This window comes from Papio anubis, chromosome 11 (assembly GCF_008728515.1).
Source record: "Papio anubis isolate 15944 chromosome 11, Panubis1.0, whole genome shotgun sequence".
Classification (NCBI taxonomy): Eukaryota; Metazoa; Chordata; class Mammalia; order Primates; family Cercopithecidae; genus Papio; species Papio anubis.
Genome location: NC_044986.1, coordinates 106,424,680 through 106,444,293, shown reverse-complemented (window position 1 = coordinate 106,444,293; position 19,614 = coordinate 106,424,680). Strand labels below are relative to the sequence as shown.

The 19,614-nt window shown below is 34.9% G+C and overlaps 1 protein-coding gene across 1 annotated transcript in view; it reads left to right on the top strand.

Annotated features, from left to right (window-relative positions):
• The window catches only part of MALRD1 (MAM and LDL receptor class A domain containing 1), a 682,023-nt gene that overhangs the window by 563,339 nt on the left and 99,070 nt on the right, over positions 1-19,614 (top strand). The window contains exon 36 of the mRNA XM_031652710.1: positions 6,792-6,858. Coding sequence (XP_031508570.1) covers positions 6,792-6,858 — 67 coding nt within the window. The remainder of the gene's footprint in view (positions 1-6,791; positions 6,859-19,614) is intronic.

The following is a 19,614-nucleotide window of genomic DNA, read 5'->3' as shown; positions in this document are numbered from 1 at the left end:
GTACTATAGAACACATTTTTGTTGTCCGTCTCTTTTCATCAGTCACCAGTCATGTTTACAGTTCACTTCCAAAGTGTAGGTCATGTTGACACAGCTATTGGGTTAGAGTAAAATAAAGAACTAGTGAAATACAGTTTTCAGAAATAAAATCCCTATTATATTATGTTTTATCTATTTACATGTTGTATGCTTTTTGGCCTGTCAATCAAGTATAATAAAGCCAAGCTTCTGTTTTAAAGATGTCTTCAAGCCTGATCCACACTAAAGATTTGTCAATCTACATTACACATTACTCTTTCTTTCCAACATTATATTCTTTTAAGGTCAGCATTTATAGGCTTTTGTGAACCCAATCTTTATAGTATTGAATAATTCCCATAGTGGTCTCACCACGATCAGAATCTGGCCTCACCCACCTTGAGGTTTAAGTCATAAACAAGAATATTAAGGTCGGGCACTGTATAAATGTTGCAGGCTACACATATTTCAATGAATCCTGTTCATGCCTAACTTACATTATGAAAGTATATTATTTTCCAGTTTTGGTTGCTTTGCAACCAGAAATTATCGGCCAGTATTTGTCTGGCTAAATCTAAACTGAAAGTGTTTTTCTAGTCATCTGCGGTAGTAGAGGTTAATAAAGCTTATGCTAAGGTGAAACTATAATTATGATAATCATTCATTTGAAGGAGAATTAGGAAAGGACACTAAAAATGTAAAATTGTAGGATGGGACATTATAAATATAATACTATACATAAAAACACTGACAATGGTGGTGGTGATGATGATGATGATGACGATGATGATGATACAGCTTAATAAAGTTTCAGAAGTATTTAAAAACCAAACAAAACAAATGCAATCACTTCTCAGGCAAGTACTGTGGAGCTACTTCAAGTTTGTTTGTTATTATTATTTTCATTTTTTAATTGACACATCATAATTGTACATATTTATGGGGTACAATTTGACGTTTCAGTGCATATGTTTTGTATAATGATCAAATCAAGGTGGTTAGCTTATCCATCACCTCATGCATTAATTATTTCTTTGTGGTAAGAACATTGAAGAGCCTCTCTCCTAGCCATTTTGTAATATACAATATCTTAATATTCACCCATTACCCTACTGTGCAATAGAACACCAAAACTTGTTCCTTCTATCTAGTAGTAACTTTGTACCCATTGGCCAACCTCTGCCTGTCCTTTTCCTCCCCTCTCCAGTCACTAGTAAGTCCTGTTCTATTCTCTGCTTCTATGATATCAACTTTTGAGGCTTGATAGATTTTCCTGTAGTCCCTGTGCCAGGATTTCAAGATAAAGAAAATAATCTCTTCCCTCTGGGACTTGGTTTGTTGCACAAAATCTTCGGGTGGACTCCTAGGGTGTATATATCTCTTCAAACTATGTGCAAATAATTGTGTATATGCATACTTATCTGGGACAGTACATAAATGCCACGTGATTCAAAGGGGTTCGTATGCCCACAGCATCAAAAACTGCAAGCAGTTGTAGAAATTCTGAGCTAAATAACTAATCATTTGACATTTTTACTCTAACAGGTTTGGAGTCAGAAGACAGGGTTTAGTTCTAGTTCAGATGCTTCTTTGCTATTAACTCAAGTAAGTTGTATGAACCACTCGAGGCCTCACTTTCCTCCTCTGCAAAATGAGGATAATTGTGGTATATAAGACACAATGTTATGAGGACTAAGTGAGATAACACATGTAAAACTCTTATGCCAGTCCCTGACACATAGTAGGCCTTATATAAATGGTAGTGGTGATGGTGATTATAACCACAAAGGAATAAAAGGAAGAGAAGAAGAAGAAGATGGAGAGAGCAATGTCAAGGAAACTAGGTTTCATAGGCAATGGAAATACTCCCCCCAATATCGAAAGATGATTGAGAACAATTATTTAATACCTTATACACATCATTCACTAGTATAAAAATGCTAACAAATTTAATTTAACCTTCCTAGCAGTCCTATAAGGAAGTGATATCATACATATTTCTACATGAAGAACCTTTTTTTTTTTTTTTTTTTTTTTTTTTTGAGACGGAGTCTTGCTCTGTTGCCCAGGCTGGAGTGCAGTGGCGCCATGTTGGCTCACTGCAAGCTCTGCCTCCTGGGTTCACACCATTCTCCTGCCTCAGCCTCCCGAGTAGCTGGGACTACAGGCGCCCGCCACCACGCCCAGCTAATTTTTTGTATTTTTAGTAGAGACGGGCGGATCACGAGGTCAGGATGGTCTCGATCTCCTGACCTCGTGATCCGCCCGTCTCAGCCTCCCAAAGTGCTGGGATTATAGGCGTGAGCCACCGCACCCGGCCTCTACATGAAGAATCTTATATTTAGAGTACCTAGCTCAAAGTCCCATAACTCTTAAATGACTGAGCCAGGTATCATCAGGGAGCCCCAGGATTCATGTGGTATCAATCTTCCCAGAAAACTAGTATATAGCACCTGTCACTTCCCTAGTCTCTATGTACATTAAGGGGGAAAAATGGAGGCTTACTTGCAAATTATTTCTATTTAAGCTTAAAAGTTACTATTGTTTTTATATGTGTGTTCCTCTTTGGGATTCAATGTGAAATACCCAGAATGATATTTCTGTGTAACCAGTTGTCAGTTGTATTGGCCTCCAGACACATATTCATAATAACCAACACAAAGTGCTACAAGCCAGAGAGACAGTGCTGTGGCTAAAGATTGGAAACCTCTGCTAATGGTAATATTGCCCCATATATTCCCAGTTCCCATATTGGGAATTATATCTACTTATCTCCTGGAAATACTCAGCCTCTTCATGGCTAATTAGCCATATCCATCTCCTTCCCCATTTCATTTGCTCTCTGCTTAAAATTGTTTTGAGTAAATCAAAGCTGAAAATACTTGGTGCTGTGTCTTTCTGTATTATGGCTAAAGAACCTGGGTCTAAAGCAGAAAGTTATAAAATCTTATCACAGAGACAACCTATGAGTTTTCTGCCCTGCAAAACAATAGGACTCACCTCTGTTTCCAGTGGACATCTGTGTTCTTTGGACCGTGCTCCACTATACAGCACAAAAATGCATGTTTAGATTCACACAGAATCATTCTGATGTAAAGCAAGCTTATGTTTCATTTTCTGTAATCAATTTAAATAAGAATGACCCACCCCAAAATGAGCAGCTCTGCTGTGCTGTTTGTTTTCTGATACTCTGCAGTCTCCAACACTGTTCTCATTTTTCAATAAAACAAAATCCATATTTGAGGAAGACTGAAATTATACCTAAGATCAAAAATCACCATAAAACAGCTTATCTAACAAGGTTTATACCAATTTATGCTTTGTCATATTGGTGGTTATTGTTCAGTCAAATCAGCAAATTGTTTATTTGTAAAGGAGATCTCATGTCTGTTCTGTTCAGTGGAGCATGCTACCCAGTCCTGAGGGACGGAGCTCCTTACTCTCATCTTCGGCACGTTACTCCCCTGTTTTATGTAATTAGTTAAATAAGGAGGACTAAGGGAGGGCAAGATGGGAAATACATTCCTGGGAAAACAAATTGCTGGGTTTTTTTTGGAAACCAAAAATGATGCCAGACTCAAGATATATTTCAGTTTTGGTCCTCAACTGCAACTTCCCTCCTTCCTTGCTTTCCTCTTTCTTAATGCCTGCTATCCCTTCTCTAGTGTGCAGTGACTGCCTTTATTAGCCCATTCTCACACTGCTATAAAGGCATACCTGAGAATGGGTAGTTTATTTGGAAAAAAAAAAAAAGAAGAAGAGGTTTAATTGGCTCATGGTTCTTCAGGTTAGACAGGATTCTGCTTCTAAGCTGGCTTCAGGAAACTTACAATCATGATGGAAGGCAAAGGCAAAGCAAGCACATACACATGGCTGGCAGGAGAGGGAGAGAGAAGGGGGAAGTGCTAAATACTTTCAAACAACCAGATCTCATGAGAACTCCACCATGAGACAGCACCAGGGGGATGGTGCTAAACTATTAGAAACCACTCCCATGATCCAGTCACCTCCCACTAGGCCCCACGTCCAACACTGGGGATCACAGTTTGATATAAGATTTGGATGGGGAAACAAAACCGAACCTTATCACTGCTTAACAGTCTACTCTCTCATGCCACCCTTCCCTTGTTTTACTTCAACACGTATTGCTTACATAAAATTTCTAGTTCTCTATTTTCTCACTATCCTTCATGATTATCATCATTTCTCTGTTCTAGTCATTGTTTTCTCTGTCTCTGCTAAGATTGGGCTTATCAAAGACAAGGAACATTATCTATCTGACCCTATAGTACCAGAAACAATGATTTCAAAATGACTTGAGGAAAAACTCCGAACAGTGATGCTATCTAAAAGGCAGAGAAAAATATCTGAAGAAAAGCCTCAAATCTATATCTCTACTTCATATTAAATATTTCATCTGAGGTTGAGACCTGCAAATTCCAATGCCCACAGGTCAGGTCACTTCCACTTGGATGCCCCTTATGCACTTAAAACATAACATTATCTTTTCCTTTAAAAATCTTAATTCCCCATAAATCCTCCTAAGTGAATGAAACCACCAACTAGCCAGTGACCCAGCCAGAAAGGTGGACATTATCCTTGACTCTTCCAAATAGTCACCAAGATGTTTCAATCCTAATATTTAAATATCTCTTAAAAGGTCAACAACTTTCTACCCCCAAACCCATCCTAATCCTTTAATTCAGGCAACCATTATATTTTTGCTAGTTTATTACAAAAAAACTCTTAATGGGGCTCTCAAATTTTAGGCTTGGTCTTTCTCTTGACTTGACGCACTGCAGCCAGAATTCTAACACATGAAACATGGCACTTCCCTTCTTAAAATCTTGGCTGGGCTGATGTGACCCAAAAACTGTGTGTCTTTGACTTTTTTCTACACTATCTTTGTATTATGAGCAGTTCAACTAGACTGGACTGTCTTCAGTTCCTCAAACATGCTACACCCTCTTCTGTGACCTCTGGGTCTTTATGCTCGCCTTGACACACACACACTACCACTACTGCCCAAATAAATGGCTACTGATTCTCTCTGGAAAGCTTCTTCTTACTCCCCAAATGTGACCAAAGTGCTCTTCTTGGTGTTCCCATCACCCTTAGAACATCCATCCCAATAGAGTAATTTCATTCTGCATTTTAATGCCACACTCACTTTTTTATTATTATTATTATTATTTTTTTTTTTTGCATCTGGAAGGACAGTAGGAGCAGGGACCATGGTTGTATATCTTTTTAAAGTCAACATTTATTAAACTCATACTATGAACTGGTTGTTCTTCTAACAGTCTCACAAACCTATGAGATAGTTATTATTTGTTAACCTTGTTTACAGAAAGCAAATAGAGGCACAGAGATGTTAACTACCTTACCCCATACTACTCAGCTAATAAATTGAGCTGAGATGAGCAACTGGGCTCCTGTGCCCTCAGTCTTAACAACTATACTAAGATGTCTATATTATTTATTAGTATATTTCCAGTGCCCAGCCCAGTGCCAGACATTTTATGGGTGCTCAGAATATGTTTATTCAATTAAAATTAAAGACAGGAAATTTTAATCAAGTGTTGGAGTTAAAGTAACCCACCAAGGGAGGACTGGTATCCTGCAAGAGAGGTGTTGAATTATATCCCATAAATATGTACAATTGCAATGTGTCAAGTAAAAACAAAAAGCCTAGGAACAACTTGGGTCTTAACTGAATAGGGGAATTGACAGGGCTTGGTGGGTCTAGATGTCTCGTGAGGGTATAAGGAGGCAGTTCATATGAACACAGCATCAGGAGCTAAATGTGCTCACCACTCTCCCAGTAGTTACTCTATGAAGATATTTAGCTTCTTTTTAACCTATTAAGTAAACCACCTTTGAAAATAAATGTTCCTGTTAAACTAGAACTAGGGAGTGACACAAACAGTGAAATAAGAAGACCAGGGACAAACCTGAGTTATACTGACATCGATCATGGATGCAGAGGTAGGACATCTGCATGCTCATAAGTGAGTGACGTATCAAAGGCTTTTGCCTGCCGTGACATGAGGATTGTTGTGTAGAACTAGAGAAATGTTTCAGTAAACAAAACATTTTATTGTCATCACAAATATGTCATGCAGACACATTCTAAATAAGTGGATGATACCCAATCCAGGGGAGAAGTTCTAGTGTTCTAAAGCACTGTGAGATGACTATAGTTAACGATAATATATCATACAGTTTCAAATAGTTCCAAGGAGGATACTGAATGTTCTCAACACAAAGAAACAGTAAATTTATGAGATGATGGATATGCCAACTTCCCTAATCCCCTGATCTGGTCACTATACTATATATGTGTGTGTGTGTGTACATATGTGTGTGTATATATATACGCACACACACAGACTATATATACACACTATATACACACACTATATATACACATACATATGTATGTATGTGTATATATAGTGTATAGTGACCAGATTTTTTGCTTAAAAAAATTTAAAAAATTAAACAAGTAAATAATTTTTTTAAGTCTTCTCTTTTTGTGCATCATTCAGGCATGTGAAGGGCATGAACACATTCAGGGCAGCAGGGGCCACTGGACAAATTTGAAGGGAGTACAGGAAAGTAACCTACGGAAATTCTTTTGCTTTTTGCAACTGGAAAGGAATTTACTCTCAGAGATTATTAGATTTAATGTCATGACAAATGGTGATATCTTCTCCTCTCTCCTAATACTATTTATAATTAACTGGCATCTTTGTGATGCTTCTTTTTAGAATGTCCATTAAATTACTGCAGAAATGGTGGGACTTGTGTAGTGGAGAAAAATGGTCCTATGTGTCGGTAAGAAGCATTGTTTAATTTTTTTTTTTACGATTTTTTGAAGCTGGCTTACTTATTTTTCTATAGGCTGCTGTAACAGAGCATCAATTAGTAGGTGGCTAGTAATTGATGTAAAAACAGTGGATAATGGCATATTTACATTTATCTGTCTGAATAAGGTAAAGGAATATCTGAGTACATTTCAGAGAAATATGTGTTATTTATTATGATTGTGTATGTTTTTCATCATTTTATATGTGGAATATATAATTTTAATAATACTATTCCTTGCATTTAATATTTCTATCAGGTTTTTAAAAGATTTTTTTCTGATATGAATATCTATTTCAGATGAACTTTGTGTCTGTATTTTCTGTCTTCATTTCAAAGTTCATATTTCTCTTTAACAACAAAGGATGAAATTAATTTATAAATAAAATCATTTGCTTGTGTATGCAGTGGGTATTTATAAGTAAAGTTAAGGTATAGATAAATACATTTGCAGGCTCAAAGCAAGAGTAAACAAAAATAGGCCTTGTGATTTCTTTGGGGAGATATTTATATTGCATATCAAAGATGGCTTTATTTCTTCTCTCACCCTTTGGGGAATTGTGCAAAACAGTTTCATGAACTCCAAAAGAAATGATGCATATTTCATTATATTTGTGTTTATGCCTGTATAAGCTAGCAGACCAATGGATATATCACTTTCCTTATTAGAAAACTCATTGAAGGTTGCTACTCAAATCATCACAAAACACACAAAGGTATCTGAAAAACAATGATTAATAGTTGTTTGAGTCCTTATTTCTTTCTGAATCAATACACATAATTTAGAAAAAGTAGTTTATTCCTAAAAAAATTAAAAAATATACCAATTAAAACAATAGCAAAAATTTTATGATGGACTATATTTAGACACTGCTTTAGTTTAACATTGTTGAAATGTAACTACTAATGAGTTTCTTGAAACTGTTTTACCTTTCAATGTTTTACATAATTTATTTCTCAGCATGTCAACAGAATTGTACTTTTCCCCATGTCAGTTTCCATGGAAATTAATTTATCAGAAACTATTACTTGATGGAAAACAGGATACATAATATTAATTTCTAAAATTTTCTGAAAGAAGTTTGAATTATACCATAAATAATGTTTACTAAATATCAACTGAGTAAATAATATTAATTAATGTCAACTGCTTATGGTAAAGAGGTTTGATTTTTGTCCTCTTTAATCCTGACGGTTAGGCCAGAGGACTCCCAGAAAGAGCAAGAAAAGAGCTTTACATTCTTGTGGTGGTCTTAAATAAACTTTAAAAATTAAAATCCAGATGGTGGAGTCCTAAACTTCTCTCAAATGCGAGAACTCAAAGGTGAGGGAAATGAGACAGAGAATTGAGAGAAGAAAGGAAGTCAATGGAGAAAAATGTAGAAAGGAATTTACTGCTAAGAAAGTCAATCAAATGTCCTAAAGTATTATTTTTGATAGCAAATAGTACTTTACAAATAGTGAAATAACTATAATGAACATCAGTGCAAACAAATGTTGGAATTAGTGCTGTCTAGAATGTAGGTATGAAAAAATGACTTTTGAAACTTTTTCCGTATTGTAATAGCTTAGCCATTTCATTCAAATTTTTCTTTCTTTAAAATTATGAACTAAAAAAGTAATATATGTGGGTTGTCATAAGTCTTTTTAAAACATGCAGTAGTGTATCAGGCAAAAAGTAGAACTCCTGACAGTCAAATCCTAGTCTGTAGTAGTAAGGTTTGTATCCATTTAGATATGCTTTTCTTTCCACAAACACACAGACAGACACAAAATTTTAAATTCTTAGATCCCTTATATATTATTTTAATCTTTATTTTAGGTTCAGGGTTTATTTTAGGTTCAAAATCCTCCATGACGAGTTTACTTATGTAACAAACCTACACGTGTAGTTTTATTTATTGAAAATTTACTGAGTCAAATATTTATTAAGTAAACTTGTCATAGAGGATTTTCTATAGATTATTCCATCACCCAGGTACTAAGCCTAGTACTCATTTTTTATTTTGCCTGATCCTCTCTTTCCTCCCACCCTCCATGCTTCAGTAGGTTCCAGTGTCTGTTGTTGCCCTTTGTGCATCCATGTGTTCTCATCATTTAGCTCACACTTACAAGTGAGAACATGTGGTATTTGGTTTTCTGTTCCTGCATTAGTTTGCTAAAGATAATGGCCTCTGGCTCCGTCCATGTTCCTGCAAAGGACATAATCTAATTCTTTTTTTAAGGCTGCATAGTATTCCATGGTGTATACATACCACATTTCCTTTATCCAGTCTACCATCGATGGGCAGTTAGATTGATTCTTCATCGTTGCTATTGTGAATAGTGCTACAATGAACATATGTGTGGAGGTGCCTTTATGATAGAAAAACTTATATTCCTTTGGGTATATGCCCAGTAATGGGATTGCTGGATCCAGTGGTAGTTCTGTTTTTAGCTCTTTGAGGAATCACCACACCACTTTGACAATGGTTGAACTAATTTACACTTTCACCAGCAGTATATAAATGTTCCTTTTTCCCCACAACCTGGCTAGTATCTGATATTTTTTGACTTTTTAATAATAGCCATTCTGACTGGTGTGAGATGATGTGTCACTATGGTTTTGACTTCTATTCTTGTAATGATCTGTAATGTTGGGCTTTTTTCATATGCTTATTGGCTGTGTGTGTGTCTTCTTTCAAAAAGTGTCTGTTCATGTCCTTTACTCACTATTTAATGGGGTTGTTTTCTTCTTGTAAATTTGAAACCCCTCATATTAAAAAGGCACTTTAACCTGGAATTTATGATAAAGTGATAATCTTTACTTTTCACCTTTTCATCTTGGCAGTGTTTAGCGTGGATTGCTCTTTCTCATTACCTGGTTTCTGGGATATCACTGACCATGCCTGTCACTCTCCTTCACCCATTCCTTTTCTTTCCTGTTGTCTAAATATTGGGATGTTACACGATGCTTGCAGTTTCTGTCCTGTCTGTCTACACTTGCTCACTATCTAATCTTGTCTAGCCTTGGACCTGGGAATAAAATTTGTAGACTTTGAATACAGCTTACCAGCAGACCATACTCCACATTTAACCAGCGACACGATGCCAGATCTCATTCAGATTTTATTTGGGTATCTCCTAGGCATTGCAAATGTCATGTGTTCTAAAAGACCAGTTTTCTGACAGGCCATGTTCTTCTGTTTCTCTAAGCTTTGGATAAACTGATCCTTCTGTCTAGAACTTTCTCTTTTTTAATTAACTATTTGCCCAGAGGATGCCTTTTCATCCTTTAGATCCAACATAGGTGACGTTTTTTCTGGGAAGCCGATTCCAGCCCAACCAGGGACGGTCGCTTTTTCCTCCTTCTGGCTCCTCTCCTCTCTTGCTTCCCTTTCCACAGTATTTTACGAGTATTAGTTTTACAAAACTACCTGTTGAAAATCAGCCCCATCTATCTAAAAAATGCATTTCCAGTAAAATTCTGTTCTTTATGATGATCAGAATTTGTTTTGCCCAAATTTTTGCTAGTTTTCATTTTTAAGGATACCTCCAACAAGTATGGTCATCAAAAAATTGTTAAATATGCTGACTTCTTACAAAGTACACGTTATGTAAATTAATGAAACGGGAGTGAAAAATGTTTAAAACTATCACAAAAAAGGAACAAAAGGAATAAATAACAATAGCACAACAGATCAGTTGCTTTTCTGAAAGAAACATTGTAAAGTGTAACATTATATATTGACATCATTACATTGCAAGTTTTTCTAGCTATTAATTCTTATTTATCTTTTGCAAGAATTTGTATTTCTGACCTGATAATTTGTTCAAAATATCAAAACTAAATTACTCTCTGACAAATGTGACAACGTGAAAACATCATGGTTAATAAAAAGCATTTCATCCAAATAAAGGCCAGGCGCAGTGGCTCACCCTCATGGTCTCAGTACTTTGGGAGACTGAGGCAGGAGTATTGCTTGAGCCTGGGAGGTAGAGGCTGCAATGAGTTGTGATCGTGCCAGCCTGAGTGACAGAGTGGGTTCTTGTCTCAATAATAATAATAATAATAATAATAATAATAATAAATTATTGTTCATATTTTGTGACAGAAAAAAATTAATAATATAATCAAAGACCTTAAAGTATAAAATAGATTAGGATAAAAATATGTCGAGAAGAGAAATCAAAAGATTAGTTTAAGGAAGAAAGGTACATTTAAATTTTTTTTTTTTTTTTTACTTATTTACTAACTTTTATTGTAGGGTCACGGGTACATGTGTAGGTTTGTTACATAAACAAATTATATGTCTCAGAGGTTTGGTGTACAGATTATTTCATCACCCAGGTAATAAGCATAGTACCCAATAGGTAGTAGTTCTATCCTCACCCTCCTCCCACCCTCCACTCTCAAGCAGGCCCCAGTGTCTGTTGTTCCCTTCTTTGTGTCCATGTATATTTGATGTTTAGCTCCCAATTAAAATGTCTAACTATTAAAAACTTTTAGGTATTTTGTATTGAAAGATGACGCATATTCAATCACCATTGTAATTACATTTTCAACGTCTACATTTAAGAGAGTGATGTCAGTTTCATTTACAGTAACCTGGAAATTGTATCTTTTGTAATTTATTAATATTAACCTGAAAAACATTAATTTCTGACTTAAAATTAAAGGGACTGTGAAATTTTTCAAAAACTCCTTTGGAGAGTTCATGGGCAAAAATTTTGAAGACCATGGGCCAAGAAAACAAAGGTCATATCTTCAGTACCTTTTCATGACCAGTCCGTAATGTATACCTGACATTGCAAGAGTTATTTTAGTAGGCGGCTCACAAAATAAATGATGAATGAATGTAAAGTCCTGAAATTTCAAAGAAAAGCATCAATAGATTGAAATATATTCTTTATTTATTTATTTATTTTTTTTTTTTTGAGACGGAGTCTCGCGCTGTGTCACCCAGGCTGGAGTGCAGTGGCGCGATCTCGGCTCACTGCAAGCTCCGCCTCCCAGGTTCAGGCCATTCTCCTGCCTCAGCCTCCGAGTAGCTGGGACTACAGGCGCCCGCCACCACGCCCGGCTAGTTTTTTGTATTTTTAGTAGAGACGGGGTTTCACCATGTTAGCCAGGATGGTCTCGATCTCCTGACCTCGTGATCCGCCCTCCTCGGCCTCCCAAAGTGCTGGGATTACAGGCTTGAGCCACCGCGCCCGGCCTCTGAAATATATTCTTGAAATGTATTGAAATATGAGAAAATGACCTCACCATAACCCAAACTATCATTCAAAAAAGAATTAGTGGGGGATTTCCTGTGTATGCAGCAAGAAGTACTGAGTAAGCATATGATGTGTTCATCATGCTAAAAAGAAATTACTCTCCAATTTATAGGATAGAGCAAATACCAAAAAAAAAAAAAAATTGTCATCTATTAAAGAAATTCCATTTTACTACAATGACAGAAGAGGGTGCTCTTAAATTGGAAATCTTGTAAACTATCTCAAATTTCATAAATTGAAGAGACAAATGAAATTTTCATTCATACAAGGCCTTTGTTAAAAATAAAATTCAGTTAGAACACTTCCTCTCCCCACCCAAAAAACAACAAAGAAACATGGTGTAAAAAATAAAATACATTAAGACCTTTAAGTCCAATTCCAGGCTAAATTAAATATTATTTTAAAAAACATACAATTGGGGATATTTGAAAACAAATACATGCAACACTTTAATTTAAAATTTTAAAGGCTAAGTATAAAAATGGGTTAAAAAAAAAAAAAACAGTAAGAATCAATTGAACCCAAGGAAATAAATTGGCTGAATTAACTTAATTGCTTGAACCCAGGAAAAAATGAAATTGAAAAAGTAAAGATTAAATTATCATTTTCAAAGGATGATATATTCAAATATAAATGTATTAAGAAATTTTTAACAAAAGTGGAAAAATAAGGAAATGGAAATTAGATAAAGTAAGGAGAATCAAAGAGAAAGTAATTAAAATGGAAGAAAAAGAACATTTATATGATTGGAGTCTCTAAAGAGGAAAATAAACTAGTAGAACAGAACTCACATTTGAACTATAATTCAAGTAAACTTTTTTCAGAAAATGAAAGGAGACCTGAATTTACATATTGAAAAAGTCAGCAAGTACCTGAAAATTTTAACACAAAACCAAAAACTCTAATGCATATCCTGGTAAAAATATTAAACTTTAAGATACAGAAAAAAATGTTCATGGCCCCTAGGAAAAGAACCAAATAACACAGGAGGACAAGGGATTCGGCTGGCATTAGACTTCTGAAAGCGAAGGAACAAAGAAAACTCTTGTGATTGTCTCCAGAGTTGTGAAAAAGTCTTTGAAAAAATTTAACATCCATTCTTTATATTTTAAAAAGAGGCACTACAGAAAATGTAAATTGATGGATATTTTTTAAGTGTGGTAAACTCTGTATTCCCTATTCCTAAATGTGGCACCTTTCTTAAGAGAAAACCATAAAAAGCACTTCCATTAAAATTAGAAACAAAGCAAGTATAACCACTAGTTAAACTGATATTTCATATTGCACTGGAGGTAGTCACCAATAAGAAAAAAATTATTAAGAATTAGAAAAGAAGTTATCATGATGGCATACCTGGAAAACCCTAGAGAATTGATAAAAGTTAATTCAAACAATAAAAACAATTTAGTAAGCAGGTTTGGAGGATATAAAATTAGTATTCTTAGATTAATAGTCTACATACATAGACAAAACTATTAAAAGGAAAAAATGAAAAACAAAACTCTATTCATATTGACAACAAAAAGATAAAATATTAGAACTACATTTAATAAAATAGAAGCAAAGCTATATAATAAAAACAATCCAGAAGAACTTAACCAAGTGGAAAAATATTTCCTTTCCTGGATAGTTGACTTAACATCATAAAGGTGTCACTTCTCCCTAGATAATTCTATAAGTTTAACACAATCTCAACAAAAAGACCTACAAGCTTTTTGTAGGGGTAAACAATTAGATATTGCATTCATATGGAAAAATAAGTGGAACAATAGCTAGTAAAACACTGAAAAAAACAAAAACCCAAGCTATGAGAATCTGAGTAGCCATGAGAAGCTATGAGAATACCAGTATCAATAGAATAAAGCTTTTATTATTAAACAGCATTATGCAGGCATTTGAATAGACAATTCAACATTTCAGACTAGTAGAGTAGAAAGTTAAAAAATGAATCCAAGTACATATGAAAACTTAGTAAATGATATAGATGGCATCTCAAATTTCTGGACAAAGGTGAACTTTTTAAAAGGGAGTATTGGGGCAACTAGTTAAGTATTTGGAAAAAGATAAAATTAGAACCATACCCCACACTATATATACACAAAGATAATCTTCACTTAAATCAGAGTTCAGAGTGAAACCATACACACTAAAGAAATACACAGTAAATTTCTTTATATTATGAATGTAGGAAAAAGCTTTATTTCAATGACTCGAATGCAATTGTATTTGAAGACAGATAAAATTAATTATATAAAAATGTATTTTTAAAAACCTTTTTTTATGACAAAAATTACCACCATAAGCAATATCAAAAGATAAGTGGCAATCTGAGAGAAAATACTTACGTTGCATGTATCAGAAAAAGGACAAATATCCCTAATACATAAAGAACTATTTTAATATACAGAGAAAGCCCAAATATCACAGAGAAGAGATAAAAAATTAATTTTAAAATGTAGAGAATGATGCTTGTATTTATCAATGTTCTGCAGAGAACCAGAACTAATAGGATATATATAGATATATAAGCAAAGATTTATGATGAGAATTGGCTCCTGTAGTTATGGAGGCTGAGAAATCCCACAACATGCCATCTGCAAGCTGAAGAACCAGGAAATACAGTGATGTAATTCAGTCCCAGTTTGAAGGACTAAGAACCAGAGAAGCCAATGCTCTAACTCCCAGTCCAAGGCTGTAGACCTGAGAACTGGGGGTGGATGTTGTACATCCCAAATCCCAAGGCTGACAACCAAGACCTCTGATGTCTAAGAGCAGCAAGATGGTTGTCCCATCTCAAGAAGGAACAAGTTCCCCCTCCCTTCATCTTTTTATTCTATTTGGGCTCTCAATAGGTTGCATGAAACCTCCCCTCACTGGTGAAGGTGAATCATTTTTACCCAGTCTACTGATTCAAATGCTAATCTCTTCTGGAAACATCCTCACAGACACACTCAGAAATAATATTTTACCAGCTATCTGGGCATCCCTTAGCTCAGTTAAAACATAAAATTAACCATCACAATGCATAAACTTATGAAAAAAGATTCATTTATTTAAAAAAGCAAATTACAACAATGCTAAGATGTCATTTCTCACTTCTTGAGTAAGCAACATATTCTGATAGCAAAGATATGAAGAAACACACACTTTGCTAATTGCTAATGCAAATTGGTATAATTCTCATGGTGGTGAATTTGGTAGTCTCTAACAAAACTACATATTCATTTACTTTGGGACCTAACAATTCCATTTATAGAATTTATTCTGTAGGCGGCACAGTTCTGACACTATGAAAATCCATGTCCATAAGGCCTCTGTCACTTTTATAATTTCAAAATATTGGAAACATCCTAAATGCCCACAGATGAATAATCAATAATCTATTATATGATATACCCATACCATGGAATGCAAGGGGAACATAGAACAGTTAAGAAGCTTTCCTTGGGCCAGGTATAGAAAAGTTATTTTCTGGGCCAAGCTAAAGGAAAATGAAAAAAATATAGTTATCATCACTGAAACTGTTCTGTAGCTTTCTTTCATTTGACTCAAATTTTAAAATAACCTAAAAAGTGTGTTATTATTGATAATTACATGTCAAGCACCACCTAAGTGTTTGACATGCCTATGCTCATGACATAAACCTGTAGAACAGGTAATAGTATGTGTAATTCAGCAGTTAAGATGAGGGACATTTTGGCCGGGCACAGTGACTCACACCTATAATCCCACCACTTTGGGAGGCCAAGGCAGGTGGATCACTTGAGATCGGGAGTTTGGGACCAGCCTGGCCAACATAGTGAAATTCTATCTCTACTAAAAATACAAAAATTAGTTGGGGTTGATGGCACATGCCTATAATTTTAGCTGCTTTGGAGATTAAGGCAGGAGAATCACCTGAACCCAGGAGGTGGAGGTTGCAGTGAGCTGAGATCGCACCACCGCACTTCATACTCCAGCCTGGGTGACGGAGTGAGACTGTCTCAAAAAAAGAAAAAAAAAAAAAGATGGGGAACATTTAGATGAGGCTGAGCACAGTGGCTCACACCTGTAATCCTAGCACTTTGGAGGCAGAAGTGGAAGGATTGCTTGAGCCCAGGCTTTAGTGAGCTATAATGGCATTATTGCACTTTAGCTTGTGTGACTGAATGAGATCCTATTTTAAAAAGAGAGAGAGAGAGATGAGACATGGTGAAATTAAGTACTTCTCCCAGAGACAAAAAACAAAACAGTTGCTTGAGTCCAGATTCAAACCTAGTTCTTTGGCCACGATCTATGCTCCACCCTTATGGATGCTACCTCTTTGGAGATCTGACTAGATGGCTTATGATTCTAGGGTTGCATGATACTATGAGTACAAATTTGAATAAAATGCCTTAAAGAAAATCTGAAACTTAGCTTTATTTGCATTTGTCTCTTTTCTTTTCTTTAACACACTGTGCAGTTTTGTTCCTATGAGAATTCATATTGCCTATTTTATGCTTTCCCACCTTGACTAACTGAAAAACTCCAGATTCATCCTTTACTTCCCAGTTAATGTAGAATCTCCTCTCTAGAACATTCCCTGAACCCACAGGCATATAGATCATATCCTGTGTGCAGTGCAGTGTACAATAAAGGAAAGAGATATGATTCTAAAAATGGACAGACCCAGGTTTGGGTATGAGCTCCACTGCTAACTGACTCCATGACTTTAAAAAATTACCTAACCTCTCACTAAGGCAGAGGATGAAAATGGACATTTGCTTAAAACTAACCTTCTCTGCCATGATGAAGCTGTGAATTAAAAGAGGATACTGCAATTGCTGAAATGTATCATTAATAATTGTTTTATTTACTGAAGAATGGTTTTTTAAAAATTGTGTATCTAAGTGGGAGACACTAGTAATCTGTTTGCCAATTGCATATTTAACATCAGCTAAATTATCTCCATAGCAACCAACAATCATTCTTTACTAGGTGGAATACAAAACACATCATCAAAATGTAAGACCATGGCCTCTGCTGTTGTTTTTTCAAGCATAACGTAGTACTCAAATGTTGAGGACTAACAAAAATCCTCATAATAATATTGGGATGCTTTGCAAAGGAAAATCATTCCAAAGTTTCAAAAAAGTCAATTTAAAGTAGAGAATATTTAGATATATTTTAGGTAATAAGCTTGAGAGGCCATGCAGGGTGATGCATTATTTTCAAATCTAACTTATGGAAAAGACAATTTTGTAGAAAAGCATAAATTACTAAAATTGGCCCAAGAATAGGCATAAAAGTTGAGTACATTGGTAGACATAGGAGAAATTTAAAAGTCAAAACTGTAGTCTCTCCCTCCAAAAAGTGTCAATGTGTTTTCTGTCAAAAAACTGAAGGCATTTTCCCTTAAAACCAAGAATTTTTTTTTTTGTTTTTTTAAAGTCAGGGAGGTTTGCCTGGCCTTGGATTATTCTGTTTGCTCACGGGGTTTTAGCCAAAGGTACAAGCCAAAATAAGTAGAAGCTAAACATATTGAAAAAGAAGAAACAAATATTTTTGCAGATATTGACAGCCTAGGAAATCCACGTAAATTTACTGCAATACTATTAGATTGAAAACAGGTTTCAGCGAAATAGATGGAAATAAGATAAATGTAAAAGACTAGATGAATTTCCTTTTCACCAGTAGTAATAATAATTAGACTGGATAATTGGAAAAGGGCTCCATTCTGAACTGGTAGTAATTATTATAATATATAGAGGCCTATACTGAACAGTACACATGCATCACCCACATAAAGAACCCTAAAAAGCACAAATGAAGGACCCTCACAGAAGACCTAAATAAATGGATAGAAAAAAAAATGAACAAACCACTTTCTAGAGTTAGTGATTTTCAATATTGCACAAATGACCATTAGCCAATTAATTACATTGACTAATTAAATCTAGTTAATAATTTAGATTTTTGTTTGATTTTGAAATAGGCAAATGGATTTTAATGTTCACTTGGAAAAATAAAACTTAAAGTCAAAATTATGAAATAATATTTACAATACTTGACGATACAGCTTGCTATAAAGTCATTGTAATAAATATTATGAAGCTGGAACAGAAATAGACAAATAGACCCTTGGAAAAGAATAAAAAGTCTACAAATAGCTTAATGTGGTTATATAAAATTAGTATAAAATAGGTGACATTTCAAGTTAATGAGAATGGATGAGTTGGAATATGTAATAATTGATATTAAGATAATTAGCCATTAATTTAAAATGTAAATTATTATTGACATAATACACAGGAATTAATTTCAGAATTATTAAAAGTATATATAGGGGAAAAGTATAAAATTTCTTAGGGAAAATAGCATGCAAGAATATTTTAAAATCTGGAAGTATGAAGGTCTTTTCTAAGCTTACTAAGCAACCATAAAATAAAAGATAAACAGATTTGAAAACTTGATCAAATGGATGATTCTTAAACAAAAGTATTTAGTGTGGTAAAAGACACCATAAACAAAATTTAAAACAAATAATAACCAGGGCCAGGTGCGGTGGCTCACACCTGTAATCCCAGCACTTTGGGAGGCCAGGTAGGGTAGATCACCTGAGGTCAGGAGTGCAAGACTAGCCTGGCCAACATGATGAAACCCCATCTCTTCTAAAAATACAAAAATCAGCCAGGTGTGGTGGCAGGTTCCTGTAATCCCAGCTACACGGGAAGCTGGGGTAGAAGAATGGCTTGAACACAGGTGGGGGCAGAGGTTTTACAGTGAGCCAAGATTCCACCACTCCCTCCAGCCTGGGTGACAGAGTGAGACTGTCTCCAAAAAAAAAAAAGGAAAGAGAAAACAATAACAGGCCAGGAGGAAGATATACAGGATACACTACAGCTAGGGATTACTCATAATATATACCGTATTCCCTCAAAACAATAAAAACTATGTAACAGATAAACTAGACCAACATTATTTACAGAAAAAGGAAAATAAATGGTCAACACACATCTGAAACAAAATTCAACCTAATTAATAAATAAGTGCAAAGTAAGTCATGGATATCCTGTTTTTACCTATTAAAGTGACAAAACATTTTCTGGTAATATCCATTATTTGTGAAACTATAGAAACACTGTCCCTTTTATATACAGCTTGTGGGACTATAACTTTTCTAAATATACAACATGGAGAAAAATACAACTTTTGGGAAAAATAAAGTGGCAATGTTCATTCAATGTTTTAATATACACATTCCTTAATTCAACAATCTCAATCCTAGGAATGTAGCCTACTAACAAGAAATACAAACACAAATGTATTGCTCTTGGCATTTTGCAATAGCACCATATTGAAAACACAGTTAAGTGTTCCAAATAGTGTCAAGGAATACTATGTAATATTTTTTTAAAATAGAAGATATAAATCCTGACATAGAAAAGTATCCATATTGTTAGGTGAAAAGACAAATGCCAGAATATTATGTATATTAAGATCCTG